The sequence below is a fragment of the Mustela lutreola genome, chromosome 5 (assembly GCF_030435805.1).
Source record: "Mustela lutreola isolate mMusLut2 chromosome 5, mMusLut2.pri, whole genome shotgun sequence".
Classification (NCBI taxonomy): domain Eukaryota; kingdom Metazoa; phylum Chordata; class Mammalia; order Carnivora; family Mustelidae; genus Mustela; species Mustela lutreola.
This window is the reverse complement of record NC_081294.1, coordinates 86246078-86270030: the sequence shown is the minus strand read 5'-3', so window position 1 is coordinate 86270030 and position 23953 is coordinate 86246078. Positions and strand designations below refer to the sequence as shown.

The 23953-nt window shown below is 40.1% G+C and overlaps 1 protein-coding gene across 7 annotated transcripts in view; it reads left to right on the top strand.

Moving 5' to 3' along the window:
- Positions 1-23953, top strand: part of ANKRD55 (ankyrin repeat domain 55) — a 402288-nt gene that overhangs the window by 303227 nt on the left and 75108 nt on the right. For 3 of the 7 annotated variants that reach the window (XM_059175015.1, XM_059175014.1, XM_059175016.1), the window contains 4 exons: positions 2983-3151; positions 10337-10396; positions 10488-10578; positions 19511-19603. In XM_059175015.1, coding sequence (XP_059030998.1) covers positions 10521-10578; positions 19511-19603 — 151 coding nt within the window. In that variant the 5' untranslated portion in view covers positions 2983-3151; positions 10337-10396; positions 10488-10520. The remainder of the gene's footprint in view (positions 1-2982; positions 3152-10336; positions 10397-10487; positions 10579-19510; positions 19604-23953) is intronic. The other 4 variants (XM_059175017.1, XM_059175018.1, XM_059175019.1 and 1 more) reach the window with 4 other exon arrangements.

Genomic DNA, 23953 nt, shown 5'->3' with positions numbered 1-23953 from the left:
AGGTCATCTGGTAGCCTGGGGCACCTGGCTAACTCTGTCCATTAAGCATCTGCTCCTTGATTTCAGCTCAGGTCATGATCTCAGGGTCCTGGGATGGAGCCCTGCAATGGGCTCCCTGCTCAGGCTCAACAGGGGAATCTGCTTCTCCCTCTCCCTCTGCCCCTTCCCCTGCTTGTGCTTTCTCTGTCTCTCTCTCAAATGAATAAATAAAAATCTTTTTTTTTTTTAAAGATTTTATTTGACAGAGACAGTGAGAGAGGGAACTCAAGCAAGGGGAATGAGAGGGAGAAGCAGGTTCCCTGCTGAGCAGGGAGCCCAACGCAGGACTTGATCCCAGGACCCCAGGATCATGACCGGAGCCAAAGGCAGATGCCCAACAATTTAGCCATCCAGTTGCCCCAATAAATAAAAATCTTTAAAAAAAAAAAAAAGTTAACAGTAGCCTGGAAACTAAAAATAAAAGGAAAACATAGCACAAAGTCAGAAATGGGACTGTGCAGACTGGGAAGGGAGAAGAGGGGCGATCTCTGGGGAGTCAGAAGCCTCCATCACCCAATTCGCCATTTTGCCAAAAGTTGGATTTGCCCATTTAGACATTTAGCACTGAGAATTAAACAAACCAATATCTATTACTGGCTACGGTGAGCATAGCACTCGTTTGGCACTGTAAGAGATGAAAGACCTATCATTCAGCTCAGGTCTTCTGGGAACTTAGAATTTAGTTGCAAATGGAAGTGTAACATGATCATATAACAATTTTATAAAAACACCATGCAAAATATCAATATTTTATGATTAAGTGCCAAATGTAAAAATGTCATGTTAAATGTTAAAAGGTCAAAGAAGTCTTTATAAAGGAGATACAGTTTAAACTGTAAGAGTCCCTGTCACGTAGTAAGTGCTAAATGTTTGTTTGTGTGAATGAGTAAGTAGATGAGTACTAAAAGGTACATGGTATAAGCTCAGAGCAACATGAAAATTATTTTAAGAATAATAAATATGTATATTATTATTATTATTATAAATGTATTGTTTGTGTGTATATATGTGTGTGTGTATGCATATATATTTTATAGGGAGAAAGTTCATATTGCTGCTTCCTGAAATGAGTGGGTAGAATGTAAATAAATGGTTGGAGATCTTAAGTGACAGAGACCATCAATTTTCCATTCTTCAGGATTTCAGACAAGGATATAGTTCTGAGTAAAACACTGGGATCTCCTAAGTGTACAGGCTATCTATCTTTAGGAAAGGTCCAGATAAGCTTCTGGACAGTGTTCACTTATTTCAGAAGTAGTTTAGAAACCCCTTGACTCCAGGGATAGCACCAAGGACGGTGGTCCTCTGGTCCACAGTTCTTTTCTGCAGCTGATAATGTTCTTGAGCAGCCACTGTTTCTTCATCCCCAGTTGGGCTGGTTCACAGAAGTATCTAATTGAGGATCTGGTGGGAGAGTAGCATCAGGGAGGGAAGTGGTGTGGGACCGGAGGGGACGAGGGGGACATGGGAGCACGGGGAGGTAGTGAAGAGAAATGCACTCCACGGAGAAGCAAGCCCACTTCCACAGGGACACAGGCAAAAGCAGCCTGCACACTGACACCACAGGAAAGTGATGCTTGAAGGGTGGGTGACTGACTTGTCGTATAATGATAGTGGTGATGATGAAAATGATGACGGCTTCTTGGGGCTCTTCAGGGCTCCATGTTCTTCAGTGTAGCCCTGTTTCCTCTCTTCCTCTACCCTCTTCCAAACTGTGCCCCATCAGTCCTGCTGGAAATTCGTGATGCAGCTGAGCCAGTCAGCTAAACAACCTTTCCTTAAGATGACATGGAGGCCTATAAAATAGCAGGATACGGTAGAAATAAAATGCAAGCCACGTTTGTAATATTAACTTTTCTGGGGATGCCTGGGTGGCTCAGTCAGTTAAACGGCTGCCTTCGGCTCAGGTCATGATCCTAGGGTCCTGGGATCGAGTTCTGCATTGGGCTCCATGCTCTGCGGGAAGCCTGCTTCTGTCTCATCCTCTGCCTGCCACTCTTCCTGCTTGTGCTCTCTCTCTGTCAAATAAATATATAAAATCTAAAAAAAAAAAAAGAAGAAGAAGAAAGAAAGAAAAAGAAAAGTCTTTATAAAAGCACTAATCCATTCATGATGGCTCCACTTTCATGACCTAATCGGCTCCCAAAGACCCCCACCTCTAAATGCCATCATACTGGGGATTAGGTTTCAACACATGAATTTGGGGCAAAAACAAACATTCATCTACAATGAACACTGTGGAAAAAATTATAAAAGAAACTTGAATTATTTAAGCCGGTATTAATTAAAATTATAATTGAAACTACACACCATGCATCTTAATGGAAAGTTCTAAATAAAGAAGTTGTTGACCTAAATACTTTAAGAATGTGAAATGCTGGTTAGTTTTAGCCTTTAAGTAGATTTTAAAATAACAAGATTCAAAAAAATTTTGTGCCAATTTCCATAAATTTAAGTTTAATCTAGACTTAGATGCCATATTGGCATTATAAAGTTGAACTTGCTTACTAAGGGGGAGAGAGAAAATATTGAAAGTTTTGTTTTAAAAGCTCCAAGGACTTTTGGCTTCATGATATTATATTTGTTACAAAAAACTACAGGATTTAGCAGGTTTGTGGTAGAGAACTATATTTGTTCACTTAAAGTTATACCCATGTTTATTTTGAGAGATTAACTTTTTCCATGAGTATTATGAATAATTAGCCTACTAACTGATTTCTTTAGCCTAGTTTTAATTAACTCAACCAGGAAAAAAGACTATGTGTATTCTTCTATAATCAGAAACAAACCTAATGGCATTTTTTAGTAATATAGATAAGTGACTTCAATACATTTCTTTAAAACCAGTGCATGATCTCAGTTTTCCATAATAGTATTTTATGTACATTATTGGGTCTTAATGCTTGCAACAACACTGTTGTTGTTTTGTTGTATTTTTTTAAGGATTTTATTTATCAGAGAGAGAGAAGGCGCACAGTGGGAGAGTGAAAGGGGGAAGCAGATACCCAGCTGAGCAGAGAGCCCAACATGGGACTCGATCCTAGGACCCTGGGATCATGACCTGAACCAAAGGCAGATGCTTAACCAACTGAGCCAACCAGGAGCCCCCACTGTGAGTATTTTTTTTAAAGATTTTATTTATTTATTTGAGAGAGAGAGAGAGACAGAGAGAGAGCGCATAAGAGGGGAGGTCAGAGGGAGCAGCAGACTCCCCATGGAGCTGGGAGCCCGATATGGGACTCTATCCCAGGACTCCAGGACCACGACCTGAGCTGAAGGCAATCGCCAACTGAGCCACCTAGGCGCCCCCACTGTGAGTATTTTTGATCTTCATTTGTAACTGTGGTTAAATGATTTGCTCAATATCATAAATGTACTAGAAATGTGCTTGAGCTGGGACCTAAACTCAAGGCTGCCTGATGTCCGAGTCCCTGAGCACTGCTTGTGCTGCCCCTGTACAGCTCTCCCTGTCCTAATTTGAGCACATTGCAGGAAGAGCTCTGGTTTTGCCGGAATGAAATGTAGAGCTACCTACAATTTTCTGTGAGTTCTCCTCTGGTTTATAGCACAATCAAAATATCACTAAAATCTGAAATTCTCAAGTAGATGATTTCTTGTTTATATGGGAAAGTTTCATCGTAAGTTCTTACCAGAAGGTTCTTAGCATGGAATTACCCCAAAGAGTGACAGTTAATTGGGTCCTAATGTAACATTATCAGCTTTGGCAGGGAGAGTCATTCAGTGATGTTCATTCTCAAAGTATTCAGGGCAGTTCTTCATTCATTAGCACCTCCTTTGTGCCCTGCTCTGTGCTAGACTGTAGGGACACAGAGTGGACAAAGCAGACAAGGGTCGGGCCCTTAGGAAGTTTACCCTCTAGTGGAAAAGGGTCTTAATTTAGGTTTCTTTAGCAGCAGACCCCGAGACAATTCTAAAGCAAGTAGCTGGTTAAAAAGTGCAGGAAAATGCTAGTAGGAAAGGGGGAAATCACACAGGGAGGGACCAGCAACCCAGCAACTAGTCTTCTTAAACCAGTTAACACAGGTGGCAAGAGCTTAGTTTTAAACGGGAAACTTAGGGAAATGGCATAAAACAGCACACCGCAGAATCATTACATCCAAAGACAATGCAGCTGGTGGGTATAGACCAGCTCCCAAGAGTCACTGGTTGAGGGCTGCTATTGGTTAGGGAGGGCATGAGTAAGCCCCGGAACTTCTGACCTACCCTGAGAGCTAGCAGAGTGGTCTTCTGAATTCTGAAAAAAATACCCTCAAACCAAAATACAGACATAGGCATTTGAAAGTTGAAAGTGAAGCACATTGAAAAGTCTGGGGACTGACAGGATCAGCTAGAGGGAGACAAATAATGAGGACCTAACGAAGTACAATTACAGATAGGGGCAATCGTAAGAAGGAAAAATGAGCTCATTGTATTAAGTGTAACTGGGATGGGGCAGGGAAGTGGCTGCTGCTTGGGGTGGAATATGGAGATCAGTAAGGCCTCTGAGCTGAAACCAAGGATCAGAAGCAGCCTGGTGTGGAAGCCCGCTGATCCCAGGGAAGAGGGATGTAGACCTGCACTACAAGAAGTCTAGTGCCCCTCCAGGAACTGCTTGTCATCAGTCGGAGACAAGGGAAGTACAAAACTGAGAGTACTTATAAATGGAACCTTTTAGAATCAGTTACAGCAATTTGACATCGCCCCAGCCTTGAAGCCTGTGATGATGGATTTGTCTCCTTGAACATTGTGTAGACTTGTTTGGGCGTCGTCCAGCTTGCATGGAAATTCATAGTAGAAGAGTGTGAAATATGTGATATTTTAAGGTTAGCTTGTCAACTATTACCGAAAAGTATATAAAAATCTGATATAAGCCTTATTTATTTTTTTAAGCCTTATTTATTTTTAAGACTTGCCATTTTCAGTTTAATTTTTAACAAATGTACCTTTAAATTTAGGATAACATTGTTAGTTTAATTATAGAGGTAGAATTTGTATTGTTGACTCTTTCAGCTTTATTGAGATATGATTTATATAATCACCCATTGAGGTGTTTGGTTATACGAATTTGACAAGTGAACACAGTATGCGACCATCACCATGATCAAGATACAGAGTATTTCTATCACTCCAGAAGTTCTCTCTGTATGCTTTGTAGTCTGTTCCCTCCCCTGAGAAGCACTCCTTTGATTTCTGTCTCTCTACTTACTGCAAGAATGCCTTGTAAGTGGAGTCATGCGATGTATAACCCTTTGTATCTGGCTTCTTTCCCTCAGTGCAATGCTCTTAAGATTCGTCCGCATGTTGCATGTATCAGTACTTCTGTCCTTTTTATGGCTGACTAGTATTCCATCATCATGGGAATGAACATTTGTTCATGAACATTTGCACTGTTCCCAGTTTTGAGTTATAGTAAAGCTGCTATAAACAATCATATGTATTGTGAAACCAGGTATTTTCATTTTTCTTCACAGAATGCCAGGGAGTTGGATCACTGAGCCATATTTATGTTTAACTGTCTAAGAAACTGCTGAGTTATTTTCCAAGACGTCAGTGGCCATCTGCAGCCTGCTGGAGAGCCCCCATCCTTTCCAGCACGCAGTGCGTTGCTAGCTTTTTTAAAAGCTCTCCCAATAGGTGTGTGGTGGTATTTCGTTAAAAAATATGATTTTAATTCATATTTTTCTAATGATTACTAATGTTGAGCATCTTTTCATGTACCTAGTTGCCATCCATGTCTCTTCTTTGGTGACATGTCTGTTCAAATTTTTGCCCCCCCCTTTTTTTTAAAGATTTTATTTATTTATTTGACAGAGATCACAAGTGGGCAGAGAGGCAGGCAGGGAGAGAAGGGGAAATAGGCTGCCCGCAGAGCAGAGAGCCCAATGTGGGGCTCGATCCCAGGACCCTGAGATCATGACCTGAGCCGAAGGCAGAGGTTTCAACCAACTGAGTCACCCAAGTGCCCCAAATTTTTGCCCTTCTTAAAATGGGATTGTTTTCTCTTACCAAGTTTTGAGGATTCTCTGTATTCTGGATACAAGTCCTTTATCAGATATGTTTTACAAATATTTTCTCCCTATCTGTAGTTTGTGCTTCCATCATCTTTCAAGCACTTCTTAAAGAGCAAAAGTTTTAATTATGACAAAATATAATCACAGGGGCCATAAGTGATTGAAGAAATAAGTTTTTAGGGGTGCCTGGGTGGCTCAGTGGGTTAAAGCCTGTGCCTTCGACTCGGGTCATAATCCAAGGGTCATGGGATTGAGCCCTGCATTGGGCTCTCTGCTCAGCAGGGAGCTTGCTTCCCTTCCTTTCTCTCTCTGCCTGCCTCTCTGCCTACTTGTGATCTCTGTCTGTCAAATAAATAAATTAAATTTAAAAAAGGAATAATTTTTTAATTTTAATTAAATTTATGTAGCTGCATATGACTAGGGGCTACCACAATGGAGAGTACAGTATATTAATGCCTACAAGTACTTTGAGTGAACAATGTATACATTTTTTATGATTTTTTAATTCTATGTTTGTTTTGATTAAGATTTTATTTATTTATTTGAGAGAGAGCATGAGTCAGTTGGGGGGTGGGGAGTTTCAGCAGAGGGAGAAGCAGGCTCCTGGCATGGGGCTCAACCCCAGGATCCTGGGATCATGACCTGAGCCAAGGGCAGACACTTAACCAACTGAGCCACCCAGGCGTCCCTGTTTCGATTATTGATATGTAACATTATGGCTACTGATCTAATAATAAAAACTGGGGCTGGCATTCTGTAAACTTTTTATTTTCCTGTTATTGATTTTTATCATATTTTATTAATGTATCAGTCCATGAAGTTTTGGGAATTTTAAAACTTGGTCCTTTGCCACAGGTAGTCTGAGAAGCATGGCAGCCCAATTTCCCTGACAGGGCTATTTTTTTCTTTTTCTTTTTTAAAGATTTTATTTATTTATTTGACAGACAGAGATCACAAGTAGGCAGAGCAGCAGGCAGAGAGATAGGAGGAAACAGGCTCCCTGCTGAGCAGAGAGCCCCATGTGATGCGGGGCTCAATCCCAGGACCCTGGGATCATGACCTGAGCTGAAGGCAGAGGCTTTAACCCACTGAGCCACCCAGGTGCCCCGACAGGGCTTTCTTATTGTAAATCCACTAACCAGCATTCTGGAGAGGGAACTGACTGGTGGCGGGAAGGACTAGAGGACTACTGTCGATAATGGAATCAGGGAAAGCCTCTCTGAAATGGTGACCTTTGAACTGGAGAAAAACACTCCAAATGGAGGGACAGAACGGCAGAGTTTTGCAAGGCTAGGAGAGGGCGTGGCATGTTTATGGAACACAAAGGAGAGCAGTGTGGCTGGATGTGAGGGTTGAGAAAGGTGGTGGTTGATGAGCTGCAGGGGAAGCCAGTGGCCAGGTTTTGCAATCACAGAGACCTCTTCTATACAGTACAGATAAGAGTTTATGAACTCCAAAAAAAAAAGAGTTTATGAACTCCATATGCTTGAATAAGGGCCTTATTCAAAACGTACTTGAAGAAACACCCAAATGTTATCTTACACTTGGTTTTAGTTAGATAGCAAGAATTTTCTCTATGTTCAAAGCCTGGAAAGTGGACTCAACAATAGTAACTCTCCTAACAAGTTAGGAAATGGAGTTTTCCTGCCACAGATTAAGGCACCAGGGCCCAGAAAGTTCTTTAACTTGCTTTAATCACAAAGCGAATGAGAAACAAGTTCAAACTCCTATCCTTTCCACTCTGACTGCCTTTCTTCAAAATGAGCCCCACATAGCCCTTTTACACACATGAAATTGTCTATATTTTAATTTGGTTTTTTGGTAATGTTATAAATGGGTGCAGAAATGTAACAATTATAGAGACTTTGCATTTATTTTGAGAGTATGTCCTCTGCGTTAATTTCTTGAAGCTGCTGTGACAGATTAGCACAAACTTGGCTGAAAATACAGAAATTGTTCTCCCACGCCTCTGGAGATCAGAAGTTCAAAATCAATCAAGCAACGAATGTGTTATGCTCCCTCTGAAGTCCCCAGGGGACAATCTGTTTCTTGCCTCTTGCAGTTTCTAGTGGCTATAAGGGTGCCTGGTTTGAGGCTGTATCATCCAGTCTCTGGTCACATGACTTCCCCTTCTCTTTGTGTGGCTCTTTTAAGGACATTTGTCATTGGATTTGGGGCCCACTCAGATAATCTAGGATGATTTCAACTCGAAATCCTTAATTTAATTTCATATGCAAAAATCCATTTTCCAAATAAGGTCACTTCCACAGGTTCTGAGGATTAGGGTGTTTATGCATCTTTTGGGGGACCACCATTAAGCCCACTGCACCCTTCCTGCACTTCAGCCTGGAAACTCTAGGCAGTCAGCGGGAGACCCATCAGACTCAGCTCATCTGTTTCTCTTCTTCCAGGAATCACTACCTGCGATCTGAAAAACCAGTGTTTCAGATATTTTGCCCAATTTTCTAGTTGTTTACACAATAGGCAAATCCAGTTCCTATGACTCCACCTTGGCCAGAAGCAGAAGTTGCACCCAAGAGTGTTAAGTTCATTGAGTGTGGAGGACTTGCTCATCCCTGCATCATCAGAGCCTATAGAAATGACTGGAATATGGTGATCCTTCCACAGAAATCGATGAATCAAGGAGCAAATGCGTGAGAAGGAAACTAATCTAAATCGTTCTGCCTCAGTCCTCTGGGCAAGCTTGAGCCATCTTTCCTTAGCTGAGGATGTGCTAGTATGAGTCACTTTATTTGTCAATCCACTAAGCCTTCTCACTTCAGCTTTCATGGCTAATGCAAAAAAAAAAAAAAAAAAAAAAAAAACAACACCGGGAAATTTAAGAGATTTACCTATGGAGCACATCTTGCATAAATATTTATAAGAAGTAGGTTTGCTCATGTTTTAAATAAACAGAACACAGGGAATTTGGGTGAAAGGGGCTGATGTGAGAAAGATAAGTGAGTGGCAATATTGCCATAGGGAATTGAGGCCAGACGATGTGTTTAATGGAAAATAAATGATAAGGCAGTGAGAAAATACGAGAAGCAAGAGCTAAGAAAGAAGCTTACCTAGAGAAGAATATATGTCATAAGTTATATCAGTCAATATCACAACAAATTATGGTCATATATGAAGAAAAATGGTTTCTGCTTTCATTTGCACATGCACAAACAAAGTTAAAAAGAAAATACCACCATTTTCAATAGCATGTAGGGAGGTACCTGCTGTATGGCTCTGTGATTCACCCAAAAATCAAATTATTTAGAGTATAGAGCTTTGTTAGTTTGTTTTGAATTTACCACATCATATTTTTAATGACAAATATAAAATAATAGACCTTTGTTATAGTAAGACTAAAAACACAATGGTGGATGGAGTTAGAAATCTACTACTCTAACTGCAGTCCCCTGAGATATCCAGTATTAACAGTTTAGTGGGTATCTTTCTGCATCTTCCTTGGTGTTCCTTAGAACATATATAAATATATTTACATAAACAGTGGGTGGTTTTTGGTTTTATAAAAATGTGAACAAATGAAATATAAACTTTTTTTTCCCATTTAACCATAGATTAGAGACCTCCTACCAGATGAATAGAGAGATTTCCCTCACATCTTTTAATCTAGAGTGTGAATTTACTATCATTTATCCACCTCTTCCTCAAATGATGTATATTCTGATATATATATATATATATTTTTTTTTCCACCACAGATAATACTGCACTGAACACCCTTGTGATGGCAGACTGTTTTAATTTCATTTTCTTGGGTCTCTTGAGCCTTGAAATCTAACCTTTCAAATGCCACTTGCTTCCCCTCACCCTCCCTGTCATTTGGAGAATGAAGCTAGCCGCCGTTGAGCCAGAAAAGCCGATAATCACTCCATATAGCACATGGCCAGCAGCTTCCTGCTACAGTATTTACGTCCTATTCCATTGAGATGGCACTCTCCGCTCACATGACCCAAATGCAGCTCTCACTCCACCAAGAACACAGCTGATTCCAACTGCATTGGCAGCTTTGCACATGCTCCGTCTGGCCCTGTGAATCCTCACTCACCCATTGAGATTTCTTTTAGTTTAAAGCAACATCCCACCTGCTGAAGCTCCGTGACCTCCAGTGTTTTCCTGGCTCTAATCCAAGGCAGGTGGCCCCTGCAAATGGCGTTTTTTTAGAGTTTGAGCTTTTTTGTTTATTTGTTGGGGGTCGGAAGGTGTATGGTAATTACCCACAAGCATAGCTGATGAATGGAGCCATAAGAAGTAACTCTTTTTTCTGGCAGGTATTACAGGAAGAACATTTACCTATTGCCTTGACAACAACCTGCAGCTCTAATGCACATGTAATTCACAAACAGAGGTCTTGGCGAGTGATGCTGTATCTGACTGATACGTTGACTGTAACACGTGAGGTGGTGCTTTTTCCCTCTCTAGAAACCTGGATGCTTTTTGTCATTCTGATGGTAAATGATGAGACAGGCAACCATGGATTTCAGCACTCCGTCTGTGTTTGATCAGCAAAAAGGTAAAACGCTGCTTTCATACATCCTTTGGTTCTTCGCATCTTTAGTTCAGTAGTTGAGATTTTGCAATTCTAAGGGGAAAGAGGGGTGTTTGTGTGTGTGTGTGTGTGTGTGTGTGTGTGTGTGTGTGTGTGTAAAGAGGATTTCACACAGAAAAACCTGTTCTAAATGCCCACTTCTTATTCGATAAGCATTTGGAAGGGAAAAGTAAGCTTATGGTCTGTTTGTCTTGTTAAAATATTCCGATCTACAAATTTTAAAAATTGGGTTTCAAGCACACCAGCTATTTCAGATAGGATCATCTTTATTCTCATTTGATTTTTTTCAAATCTTCTCAAAAAATGTTATAGTAAGTTATATAAAAAGAATACATCACATATCTCTTTTCAGTCTATTAACCCAGCATCTCATTTGCTCCAGTTTCAGAGATACTTCTTGATTCCCTTTTAGGAATAGATGTTACCTAGATTTACATTATAGTTGATATGTTATCTCATCCGGGGTTGTGGTATGACTTACCACTATGTTATTATTTGCAATGACAGGATATATCTTTATTACTCATAATTTGCAGAGTGGAGGTCATTTTCCACATGAAAAGATTGCTGTGGAATCAATCCATCTTCATGAAAAGCATGTATTCAGCCATACAGTTTATATGTATCCATTTTGCTTATGAAGTGTTTACATATATGTATACATAATACCTTTGTACAATTATGCATCTTTTCTATGTATGTACAGGAAATTTCCACTCTGCAAATGTCATAGATTTTTTTTTAGAATATTTAAAAAAATATATGTGATATACTTTCAGCCACCTGTGAGTATTCTTCAGGATCCTAAAGTTCTTTGGTCATTTCCTTGATTTGGCTACCACATGAAAATGGTGATTTGTGAAAGCCTCATTCAGAAAATTCATTGCTTCTTTCTTTTTCCCTTTTCCTGCTTTAGGCCATACTGTGTTTACTATCCTTCAAGCTACATATGGTTTCATGGGTGAATTATTTTAGTTTGGTGCTTTCTCAAATATTAGTTTTACATTTACATCTCTGAGTAACTGTATGTACAGGTGTCCACACACATATACACACACACAGATTGATCTCCACTTCTGAACTCATTTTGAATTGTGTGTGTGTGTGCACCTTCAGAATGTGCTGTTTCACACTGCATTGGTTGAGGAACGCCATAGAGAAAGTGACTGTTACAGCTGTGCCCACAGACATCCCCTCCCCTGTGTCCGTCTTGTATCCCTGAAGACAATCAGCAAAAGTGAAAATATGCCTAAATCCAAAGACCTAATACTGGCTTAAAAAATGACATTGCTGAGCTATGCAATGCAAAGAGGAGCACAGTGGGTTTATTTTGTAAGGTGAATTTGAGGAAATTGGGACCGACTGAAGAGCTGGCCCTTCATGATGAATTCATCTGTTCCAAGGTTGTGACTCCTTACAGGACTGAGCCCCAAACAAAGTTAACTAGTTAACATATTAAATTGTAGCATTCGTTTTCTTTTAGCACCTTTCATGTGAGCTATTCACTGCATTTCCTCCACCCTAGTCGTGACTCTCCCTCATTGAAGTTAACCTTCTCCCTGCCAACTCTATCTCCAGTTCTCAATCCTTTCTTTCTAGGGGTGATATGGTCCAGTGGAAATAGCATAGGTTGGAATGGTAGGTTGACTTCTTAGCTGTGTGACCTTTGCCAATTATCTAACCTCTCTGGGTCTTATTTTCCTCAGCAATAAAATGGAGGCAGTAATGCTGGCCTAGCAGGGTTGTTGTGAGAATGTAAAATAATTTATAAAAAGCACCAGTCCCATTGCCTAATGTGCCATAAGAACCTTTAAATTGCGGTGCTTTTGTTATTATTGTTGCTATTATAATTATTACTACCTTGGACTGTGAGTACCTCAAATGTGAAAGGCTCTTCACTTCTCTATCTCCAGCTTGAATTTAGCAGTTCTCAGAACAAATGCTTAAAAGCATGCAAGGCCATAATGGTTTAGACCATCAAATAGATTTTAAATACCAATATTGTGTAGCTGGGCAAACCACAACAAAGTGACCGTCTCTCTAAAAGTTGAATGTTGGCTTTATTTGAGGGCTTTCCGTGAATTCTAAAGATTTAGAAAAATAAAAATTCTAGTAGATGCAGATGTTGAGGAAAGATGGGCTATCTGGAAGGATCTTAGAAGTCATGTAATCCATTGGTTCTCAAATGTAGCCGCACATAAGAATCACATGAATAGGTTTTGAAAATGCTGATGCCTGGATCTCCAGTTTAATTGGTGTGGGGTGTGGCCTAACAAAAGCTCCCCAGGAAGATCTCTGTACAATGAAGATTGAAAACCATTCATCCAACCCATCCCCCTAACTTCTCCGATGGGAAGAATGAAGCACAGAGAGATTAAAAGTCAGGCCCTGTTTGTATTAAGACACGCAGCTAATCAGTAATAGAGGGGACTGAGACCCAGGTGTTCACTCTCCAGACAACAGAACAATAAGAAATTTCTCTTCATGGGTGGTCTACTATGGGGTGGTGGTAGGGCTCATGCTGCTCTGGTTTATGGGTTCCCAGAGAACGGTTAGCACTGTACACTTGAAAAATATGACACAGAATGACCATCCGGGCTCAAATGATGTGGATATGCTAAATCTGAATCCCTCCAATGGCATTTTTCTCTATTTTCTATATTTCTCTTTGGTAGAATGAGTCATCCTTATGCTAGGGGCACGGGGATGGAGGGCAACTGCTCATGTCCTGTCTCAGTTTTCTTCCCATTTGCATGCACCTGGGCAAACTGATCTCTGTGTCTGAAAAATGTGCAGGGACAGAGCTGCTGGGAGGTTTGAAGATCTGGTTTTCTGACTGGCCAAAAGAATTAGAGCCGTGTTTCTGGCTTGCTTTGTGAAATTGTGACGCAGGAAGCCTGGGTCTTCAGAGCTCTCCACTCCTGCTTTGTGCTTCTTGCTCTCACCATAGCAACATCACTTCTGGTCCCATGTGCTCCTTCTGGCTGTCTTCCCTCTCAGAGCCCACATGCAGGAAAGGACCTGTAGTAAAATCATTTACTACAGAACACAAAGGTTCTTCCTGCAGTGGAGATGTTATATAACTGAAGAGATTTACGTTGTAAGCTTTGTCTCTAATTGTGGAAAGAAAAGGTTTATGATGCCTGAAGGAGGAGCCCAAGGCCTCAGAGAGAGAACAGGAGCTGGACAACTGGTCCCAAGGGTCTTGCCTATACCCAGCCCTGAGCAGGGCCTGGGAAGTTAAGCATTTGATGAGCAGTGTGTCTGTGGGCACCTGAGGGGGCTGGGGGCCACCCCACAGGCTTTTCACTGGTAACGGTGCTGAGACAATGGGAGGAGGGCCAGGTGCTCTGGTGCAGATTCAATTCCTGCAGTAGAATCCTAGAGCTACCTGGCAAGTACCATAGGATGGGTTGCTTAAAACAACAGAAAGGCAGTCTCCTACTTCTAGAGGCCAGAAGTACGAAATCAAAATGTCAGCTTGCTCCTTCTGGAATCTTCCTTGCCTTTTCCCTCTGCAGGTACTTTACCTCGAATACATTTGATAAGAACAAAGGTTTACTGAGCACTTACCAGACCCAGGCTCTGTGCCACATGCACGTATACTGGCTCATTTAACCCTCATATCTGCCCCACTATTATTTTCCCCCCGTTTACCAAGGAGGGAATTTTTTATTATTATTATTTTTAATTTATTTATTTGACAGACAGAGATCACAAGTAGGCAGAGAGGCAGGCAGAGAGAGAGGGGCAAGCAGGCTCCCTGCTGAGCAGAGAGCGTGATGTGGGCACAATCCCAGGACCCTGGGATCATGACCTGAGCCAAAGACAGAGGCTTTAACCCACTGAGCCACCCAGGTGCCCCAAGGAGGGAATTTTTCCAAAAGTTATGACTGACCGACCCAAGGTTACAACAGACAAAATGGCAATGCTGAGATTCAAGCATAAATCGTCTGGACTTCAAAACCCATGTTGGATCTAGACAGTACTCTTCCTTCATCAACCCTACATTTTAAGGAAGAAGTAGAGATTAATGAAAATTCAAATTAATGAGGCGGTATTTTCATAATCAAGCTGTTCTTCCGTTGTGTTGTGGATTTTTGAAGCTCCCACACACAGATGTGACAGTTTTCATTTCCAACTTTTCATCCAAAATGGGAATGCTAAACAAAAAGAATTTAGAGTATACAGATTTGCACTTTGCTGAAAAAGCAAAAGTGAAAACTCTGGGTGACATCCAGATACCCCCACAGGAAGAGTAAGCAAATTTCCAACGAGTTTTGGGAAGAGAGCAGAGCAAAGTCAGGCAAAGGAGACAAGACAGAGAGGGAATGATATGGGCTCACGTGATGATTTTAGGCTTAAAAACCTTGATTGGGTGCCTAGAATGAAACCCAGGAACACTGAGGAGAATGCTGTGATTAATTTTCAGACTGATAAAGGAAGATAGGCCGGTAAATCATCAATCCATAGGTTTAGAAGCAGAATATCTTGGCCTCTGGAAAATGCTTAGCCTTCTCCCTCTCTTGGTGAAGGAAGAGGAGCAGAGGGAAAATGAGAGATGAGCGAATTCTTTTCTCCAGTGTTGTTGCCCACTGGAGACCAAGTTTCATCAAACAGGCTTGCTGGAAGCCTGCCCTTCGCCCTTACTTGTTTCCCCGCTGTCCCTTTGGCACAAGAACCTCCTTCCCATCAACCAACTCCTAGGAGAAGTTGTAATAGTCCAGTCCTCTCCTGGCACCTCTTCGGAGCCTAGCTGAAAGGAAGCCCTTGACTAGTCTTATCCACACAATTACCATTCACAACCTTAGAGAGCCATGAAAAAATGCAAGCGATTCCGCGGGTTGGGAATTAGAAATACGGTGTCATTGTCACTATTCTCCTCTAGAGGACAGCTCTACCTGGGGAATGGGCCCTCTTACCCTGTGATGCATCCGAAGGCAGATCCAGGAATGGTAGCCTGAGGGAATGTAGGTAACTGGGTCCCTATGTCTCCTGCATTAACCCTGACATTATGTCCCACATCGTAGCCAAATCAACTCCAGAAGGCAAATCCTCTATTCAGCCCCTTGTTCAGAAGTCAGCTGGGGCCCCACACTGAGCTTTTTTTTACCATCTCTATTCATTCACTCCACATTTCTGTAACAATTATTAAGCAACTGTGTTGAGTAACTGATACTCACATATTTTTCTCCTTGATCCAACCATTTGGATGCAAGGATATTTTAATGGAGTGTGAAAGAGAAATGACTCATGTAGCTATGATTATACCAAACACATATGAAACAAACATCTGACCTGTCCCCAAATATGAGACAAGGTGAGAAGATGAGTGTCTGGATGCACATCTGGATGCACTTGCAGAAAGACCACATCCAATTAGGAGTCACGCTTAACACTTCTATCAGGAAGGCTGCCAGTCAGTCAGTGTGAAGTGTTGGGTGATTCTGAGAATCCATCTATAGAAGGAGGCTGATCTCAGCTCTTCTGATTTATCTCCTAAAATCATGGTGGTTTAACCTAAAACTTACCAGCTTCCAACTAATAGATAGATCTGTGTGCTTAATAAGGACCCTTAGTTTGTTTTCTCTTTGTGAAACTTCAAAATGTTACTTGCTCATCAATGATCTGCTTTTATTGGGTCTATTGGGGAGGAGGAAAAGAGAAGACTGTCCTTTTACACAGGAGGTATTTCTACTTCAGAATGTACTTCAGAATTTTGAAATATACATGTACAATATTTAATAACATCCTAATCCTTTCTTAACTTTTTGTTTAAAAATAATTTCAAGCTTAAGGAAATGTTGTAAAAATAGTATAAAGAACACTTGACTGTCTTTTACACAGATTCACCTCATATTAACATTTTGACCAATTGGCTTTATTGTTGGCTTTCTTTATCTCTCTCTGTCCCCCATCTCCCAGTCTCTGCCTCTCTCTGCCTCTACGTATATATATATATGCATGTGTGTCCATATACTTTAATCTGTCTGCATTCCAATTTTGTCTAGTCAGCCAGTAATGTCTTTCATAACATTTCCTTCAGTACTTGATCCCATCTAGGATTAAGTATTACATTTAGTTGTCATGTGTCTTATGTTTCCTTTCTTTTGGAACACTTCTGCATACTTCCTTTGTCTTTTATGACATTGACATTTTGAAATTACAGTCTCTCTCTCTTTCTTTTCATAGTGAGTTCCTCTTTCTGGGTTTGTCTGATGCTCCCTCATGACTAGATTTAGACTATGCCTTTCCAGCCAAAGTGCCACAGGGTGATGTCTCCATCTCAGGTTATCACAACATCATTTAAATCTTTTTAAATGGTAATTGGAAGTGACAGGTGTTGTACTTCTACATATCAAGAAGTTCTTAGTGTTTTTTTAATATACTAGGATTTTTTTTTTTCAGTTGTAAAATTAACACCACCTTCTTCAAAATAGTCAAGCAATACAAAAAGCATTTCAGCATAAAAAGTGTTGTATTCTAGGGGTCCCTGGGTGGCTCAGTGGGTTAAAGTCTCTGCCTTCAGCTCAGATCATGGTCCCAGGGTCCTGGGATCAAGCCCCACATTGGGCTTTCTGCTCCGCAGGGAGCCTGCTTCCTCCCCTTCTCTGCCTGCCTCTCTGCCTACTGTGATCTCTGTCTCAAATAAATAAATAAAATCTTTTTTTAAAAAAAGTGTTGTATTCTAGCAATACAAGTGTTGTATAGCTTGCAAATGGCTCTGTTCTTCAGTCTGTAAGCCCAGCCTGTCCTCAGCTTCTCACCCACCAAGATGGACTCATAGTAATTCACCCTTCCTGCTAGGGCTGGGAAGTAGCTTTCAATGGGAGATAAAGGAAATCAGGCCAAGCATATTAATCAGCATCATTAATCAGAAGAAGAGCAGTAATTGGTATATTAAGCAGCTCCCATGTGCTAGGTGGTGTGCTTAAATCTTTACTCCTGTTAATGTCACATGAGGGGCTTGATTCCAGGACCCTGGGATCACGACCTTGGCTAAAGGCAGACGCCTAATGACTGAGCCACCTAGGCACCCCAAGAAACCAGTTTCTTTTCTTTTCTTTTTTTTTTTAAGATTTTATTTATTTATTTGACAGACAGAGATCACAAGTAGGCAGAGAGGCAGGCAGAGAGAGAGAGAGAGAAGAGGAAGCAGGCTCCCTGCCCCGATCGATTCGGGGCTCGATCCCAGGACCCTGGGATCATGACCTGAGCTGAAGGCAGAGGCTTTAACCCACTGAGCCACCCAGGTGCCCCAAGTGCCCCAAGAAACCAGTTTCTTCATCATAGTCCTACTCAGCACATTTGTTCTGGGCAGCACACTGTTGATGTTTCTCCAAAAGACAGTTTAGGGAGCCCAGCTCTGTAAATAAGGTCACACATAAACAGCATTTGATAGAAAGAAAAAAAGAATTTTTTTTACATCAATATCCTGTGGTTTGATTGTGAATAACCCTGAGACCATTTCTTTGTTCTTTAACTCACCATAGTAAATCAGAACACAGTCTACTGTAAGGTTTTTTTTTTTTTAACTTATTTTTAAGAACTGTGAGAGAGACACCTGAAATTCATCTGAATTGACATTTTTATTCTTCTGATTACTTAGTGCTATTTAAAAAAGGCTGTGCTAGAATTTTGGCTACAACTTGACTGACTGAGCATGACCACTGAACACAGGAGTCAAGATGGGCTCACAGGTATCTGCTTTCAGGTAGTCAGAGTGGAAATCAATTTCAGGATGGATCCTGGAAGTGTTTTAACTTAGAACAGTCGTATTTTGGAATTGGAAGGAACTTCAGTGTGTAATCAAACTCCCTCACTTTTTATATGTGAAGACTGAAACATAGAGCTATTGATGGGGATAAAGTATAATGCTGTAATGGGTCCTAGAGCCAAACTGAACAAGGCCAGTACCACCACTTCCTGTGTGACCCAGCTATTTAACAACTCTATGGCTTCATTTTCCTACCTTGTAAACTAAGATGAAGCTACTACCAAGGACTGCTTATCTAGATTGAATTAATGAATACATTCAAAGCCCCTGTAACCATGCTTGGCTCATAGTAATCATTCAGTGAGGGCTAGTGGTGGTTTTAGGATTGTTGTAAAGATGGTTATAACGAGGATTGTTCTAAAGATTTAATGAATACATACAAAGCAGTTGGACTACACATGCCCCAGAGTAATCACTCCACAAGTGCCAGTGATTCTTACAAATGACTTACATAAGGTCACATGGACAACTGGTCTTCCCAGGTCAAGAGAACATCTTACCCTTTAAGCTGGCTCCTCCTTAGTAATGAATACATGGCATAGCACCACTGTTTTTTGTGGAAATTGGAAGGTACAGAATTTTCCTGGGCAGGAAAACCACATCAGAAGGAAATGAATTCTCTAGGAAAGCTCACACATCTTGGACTACTTCTGCTTTGCCTGTCCTCTGTTACCGGTTTTCTGTCGCCTTCCAGATTAAACTCTTCCCTTCGCTCAAAAGCCAGTCTACCTGCTAGCTTTCACTCTCCATGCTGGTGCAAAGCAGGTTTCTGGGCTCTCGACGCAGTTCTGGGAATCTATCTGATTTTGAGGCAGAATGTTATTTATTTATTTATTTATGTGCTAGATTTTTTAGATTATTTTTATTATAATATAATATTATAATATAAATAATATAAAATATTATAATGTAATGTATTATTTGCCCCAGACGTGCAGGTCTGTGAATCATCAGGCTTACACACTTCACATCACTTCAGAATGTCATTTTTTAAAAACTTAATAGTTTTATTATGTTGTACTATTTGACAGAGGAAAACTCCCTCAGTATTCTTTTCTTTTTCTTTCAATTTTATTGGATATTCTTACTCATTTTTTGTTTTATTTTTGCTTTTGGAAGAATGCTGCATTAATACAAGTTCAAGGTATAAAGCCGTAACCAATGAAGACTTTTCCACCCTGCCAAACTCTCCTAGCCACAAAGCAAAACCATGTAAGCAGTCTCCTATGTATTCTTTTAGAGAGATTCTGTGTAGATGAGCCAATAGCTAAATATATTCTTTTTTTCTTCTTTAAAGCATAGAGTTGGGACACCTGGGTGGCTCAGTGGGTTAAAGCCTCTGCCTTTGGCTCAGGTCATGATCTCAGGGTCCTGGGATTGAGCCCCGCATCTGCATCCAGCTCTCTACTCAGCGGGGAGCCTGCTTCCCATCCTCTCTCTCTCTCTCTCTGCCTGCCTCTCTGCCTACTTGAGATATCTGTCTGTCAGATAAATAAATAAATAAATCTTTAAAGCATAAAGTTATCCATTTGTTCTTACAAATTAAAAGTAGTATCATTTTACTGACCCTGATCCCCCAGAAAACTATTGTAACTTTTATTGAAATGACATTAAACTTACAAATGAATCTGTAATACTAATTAAAATTTATCATCCTATTTTGTTTGCCCTTTCTGGGAATATGGCATATATCTCCATCAATTAAACTCTTCTGTTATATGGCTCAACAAAATTCTGTAGTTTTCCTCAATTAGATTTTAAATATTTATTCCTGGGCATTTCATATTTTCATTATAATGAGTTATTTTCTGTGTAAGGAGGACTGATTTTCCTGCTTATATTATTTATTACAAAGAACTATCTAGTTTTATATTGATTTTAAAATCTGCTAATTTAATCAGTTATTATTATTACCTCTAATAGTTTCGTCATTAATTCTCTTGTGCCATCCTTATGTACAGGATGAAATGTGGCGGACTGTTTTCAAAACCTGTTTTGCCACTTAAGGGCTGTACAACTATGGGGAAATTACTAAACTTCTCCATGCTTCAATATCCTTATCTATAAATTGGGATAAAGATACCACCTACTTCATAAAATTGTTGAAGCAAATAAACAGCCTAATTCAAATGATACTGCTGGGACAGTACTTGGAACATGAGTCATCCATAAAGTTAGCTATTATTAAAACTATGATAATTTTGCTCTCCCTTTGTGATCATTGTATCTTTTTTTTTGTTTCATACTTACTGTATTAGATTACATTTGTCTTCTTCTCTATTGTTTTACTATTAAATATGATATTTGGAACTGATTAGAAATAAATTCACTTAGCCATACTTAGAATGTAAGCTTTTAGCTGTAAAAGCTTTTTTAGATTCTTAACTCAAATTGTCATGTATTTCCCCTTTGTTCTGGTGCTGTGATGTATTTTATTAATAGACATCAAGAAATCAAAATGATGTAGTTTTGGAGTATACGTGAGGTTAGGTGGGGTGAGGTCCAGAGCCTAGGACCAAGAAAAAAATTCTTCAGATGTCTTTGGTGCAAAATGGTGGTTTTATTAAAGCTTGGCAGGCACCCGTAGGCAGAAAGAACTGCTGCACTAGGGTCCTGAGGAGTGGAGATTACATACTTGCGAGTTAGGGGAAGTAAGGGAAAGGGAGGTTTCAAAAGAACTTTCATATGCTAAAGAGGACCAGGGACTGACAAACAAGATACTGAGGAGATACTGGAGGCCTTGCCATTATTTTCCACTCGAGCAAGGTATTAACATTGAGGTAGTTGGGAGATCCCAGGAAGAATGTCACACCTGTCCCACCAAAGAGTCGGGGGATGGGGGAGGTTGCAGGGTGTTAGCTTATGCTTTGTCTTCAGCTGGCCTTCTGCTCCCTCATTACAAACATCTTTATAAATGATAAAGTATTTGATAAATGATAATTTATAAATGACTTATAAATTATAAACTTTCAATATCCAACTGAATTTTATCTGGTAAAATTTAATTTAAAACTTAGACTTCTGTGCTCATAAACTGAATTCTTCTGTAGGTGCCTCCCTGTGTGTTTGTGTGTGTGTTATCAGTTTTGCTGCCTTAGAAAATAAATTTGAGGAGGTGCCTGGCTGGCTCAGTTGGTAGAGCATCGAGCTCTTAATCCTGGGGTTGTGAGTTCAAGCCCCATCTTGGATGTAGAGATTATTCTAAAGGAAAATCTTTTTTTAAAAATAAGCAATTAGCAAAATTTCTCTTTTTCAGTGCTTCAGTTTGGGAATTATTTGTTCTTTGGTCATTTGATTTTTATCTTAACTTAAAGAATTCAGTCAACCTCACTTTAGAATCTTTATGCTATTTCTACTAACTTTAACCCTCTCCCTGGTGTACAACTGACTCTTAATAGATACATTTCCAATTTTCAGTTAACATGTGAATTTTATTTTTGTACAAATGAGTTTAAACTCCAGGACAGTGATGTCTGTCAGGCAGAATGCTGAACCACGCAGCTGGTGCCCCAGAGAGGAGAGCAGGGCAAAAGCTCTGTTGAGAGAATGGAACGTAGAATGACCATCCAGCACAAAAGAAAGGTCACAAATTCACATTCATATGTGAGAGCTTTGCCTCCTGAGAGAAAAGGCAGTTATACACAATAGTGCACCTGGGTCAGAGGGTAGAATCTGAGGCCTGACAGCCTGCAGCCTCTTCTGAGTTACACCACGTACTTACTACCTATGTGACTTTGAGTAAGTCACTTTCCTGCGCTATGCCTCAGTTTCCCCATCAGTAAAATGGGGCTAATTTGTAGTACCTACTTCATGAGGTGAAAATTAAATGAACTGATTTACAGAAAGGGTTTAGTACAGTGCCTGGTGCATAAAAAACATGAAACTGTTAACCATCCTTATGACTCCTTTTCAGACAGTGACAGAGACATGAAGAGCACAGTAAGAGTGGATACTATCACAGTGACTGGTAGACACTGTTGTCCTGTAAAAGTGACTGTTACCATAGTTTTTGCTAACTTTGGGGTTGTTCCAAGTTTTTTAATTCCTTCTAATATGCTACCAAAAATTCAGAATTCAGAACTCTGCTGGAAACCCAAAAAAAGCTCAGAACCTTGACTGTGGACTAACCACAAGACTCTATGGAATGTGCCTGAGGTGCACTTTGGCTCTGTCCCCAAGTTCATGTGTGTACCACTACAGAGAGGGCAGGTCAGGGCTTCTGCTTGCCAAGCCACAGTTTAAGGGAACAGGAGGTAGGAAGAGCCTCTTGTGGGGAGTTAATAATGATTTAGTTTATGATAAGGTTGCCTCCACAAACAGCAAGGAAAGGGACCAATTATCCACTAATTGGTTATTTGAGAAAAAATTGTAGCATACAAAAATCTAGTTTAGAAATTCTGTATTAATTATAGTTCAATATTAACATGTAAGTTAGGACCTTAGGCTTAAGGTTCCACAAATCCTGACCTCTCTAATCATAAAAGCAGTGCAGTAAATTTTGTAAAGGCAGTATCCATAAATTTTGAAGATGTATTTTTCAAAAACCAGCAAAACACTTGAAAACTTGAGTAGCAAACAGGGGAAATAACCGCAGCATAGGTAACAGGTGAAAAACTGGTGTCCTTACTATATATAAAGGTATTTAAAATCAACTCGATAATGATAAATGCCCTGAAATAGTAAAATGTAAGGACACCAATAAATAATTCATAAATGGCCATCAACAGATGGAACAACTTTTCTCTCCGGGAACAGAAGAACCATTGATAATTACATACTGTTTTCCTTCTTTCACATCAACATTAATTAAAAAAATAATGTACAGTGTCATTAAGAAAGATGAAGTATGTGCTCTCAGGCCCGGCTTGGGGAGGGTACGTTGGTTTAACTTTTCTGGAGGCCCAATTTGACAGACTCGAATGCACTTACTCCCATGTTTACTTCTAGGAATATGCCCAGAGGAAATAGTCAAAGATGGGGGAAACGACATATAAGCAAGAATATTATAGCTTTATTTGGAGTGGCCCCAAAACTTATGATTCTTCAAAAAAAGAGAAAACATTTAAATGTCCTGTAATAAGAAAATGATCTAGTTCGTTGTGTTAAGCTCAGTCAATGGACTCCTTTGCCCCATTTTATAAACAACATCTTAAAATCTCACCTTGTGACATGAGAAGACATTTATGATCATATATTAAGTGAAAGGGGGCAAAAATAAGAATTGTATGTACAGCATGATCTTATTTTTGTAAAAAACAAATAGGTATGTGTAATTCCAGCACTATGCTCAGAACTGTCATCGATTCTTACAATATTAAAATAGCTCTATACCCTCAGATCAATAGAGACCACCCATCTTCCTATACTGATCATTCCCCAGGAACACATACACATTACGTACAATTTAGCAGCTAAAAAGTTATAGATCCCACTCCAGCTATTAGGCCTGCCTCCATTTCGATGGAGGCTCTGGTAAACAAGTTGTTAGATCCGCTTAACTTCACGCTTGACCTGGCCCCTTATTATGGAAGGGGATTTGGGAGCGAGGGGAGACCCAGAGAT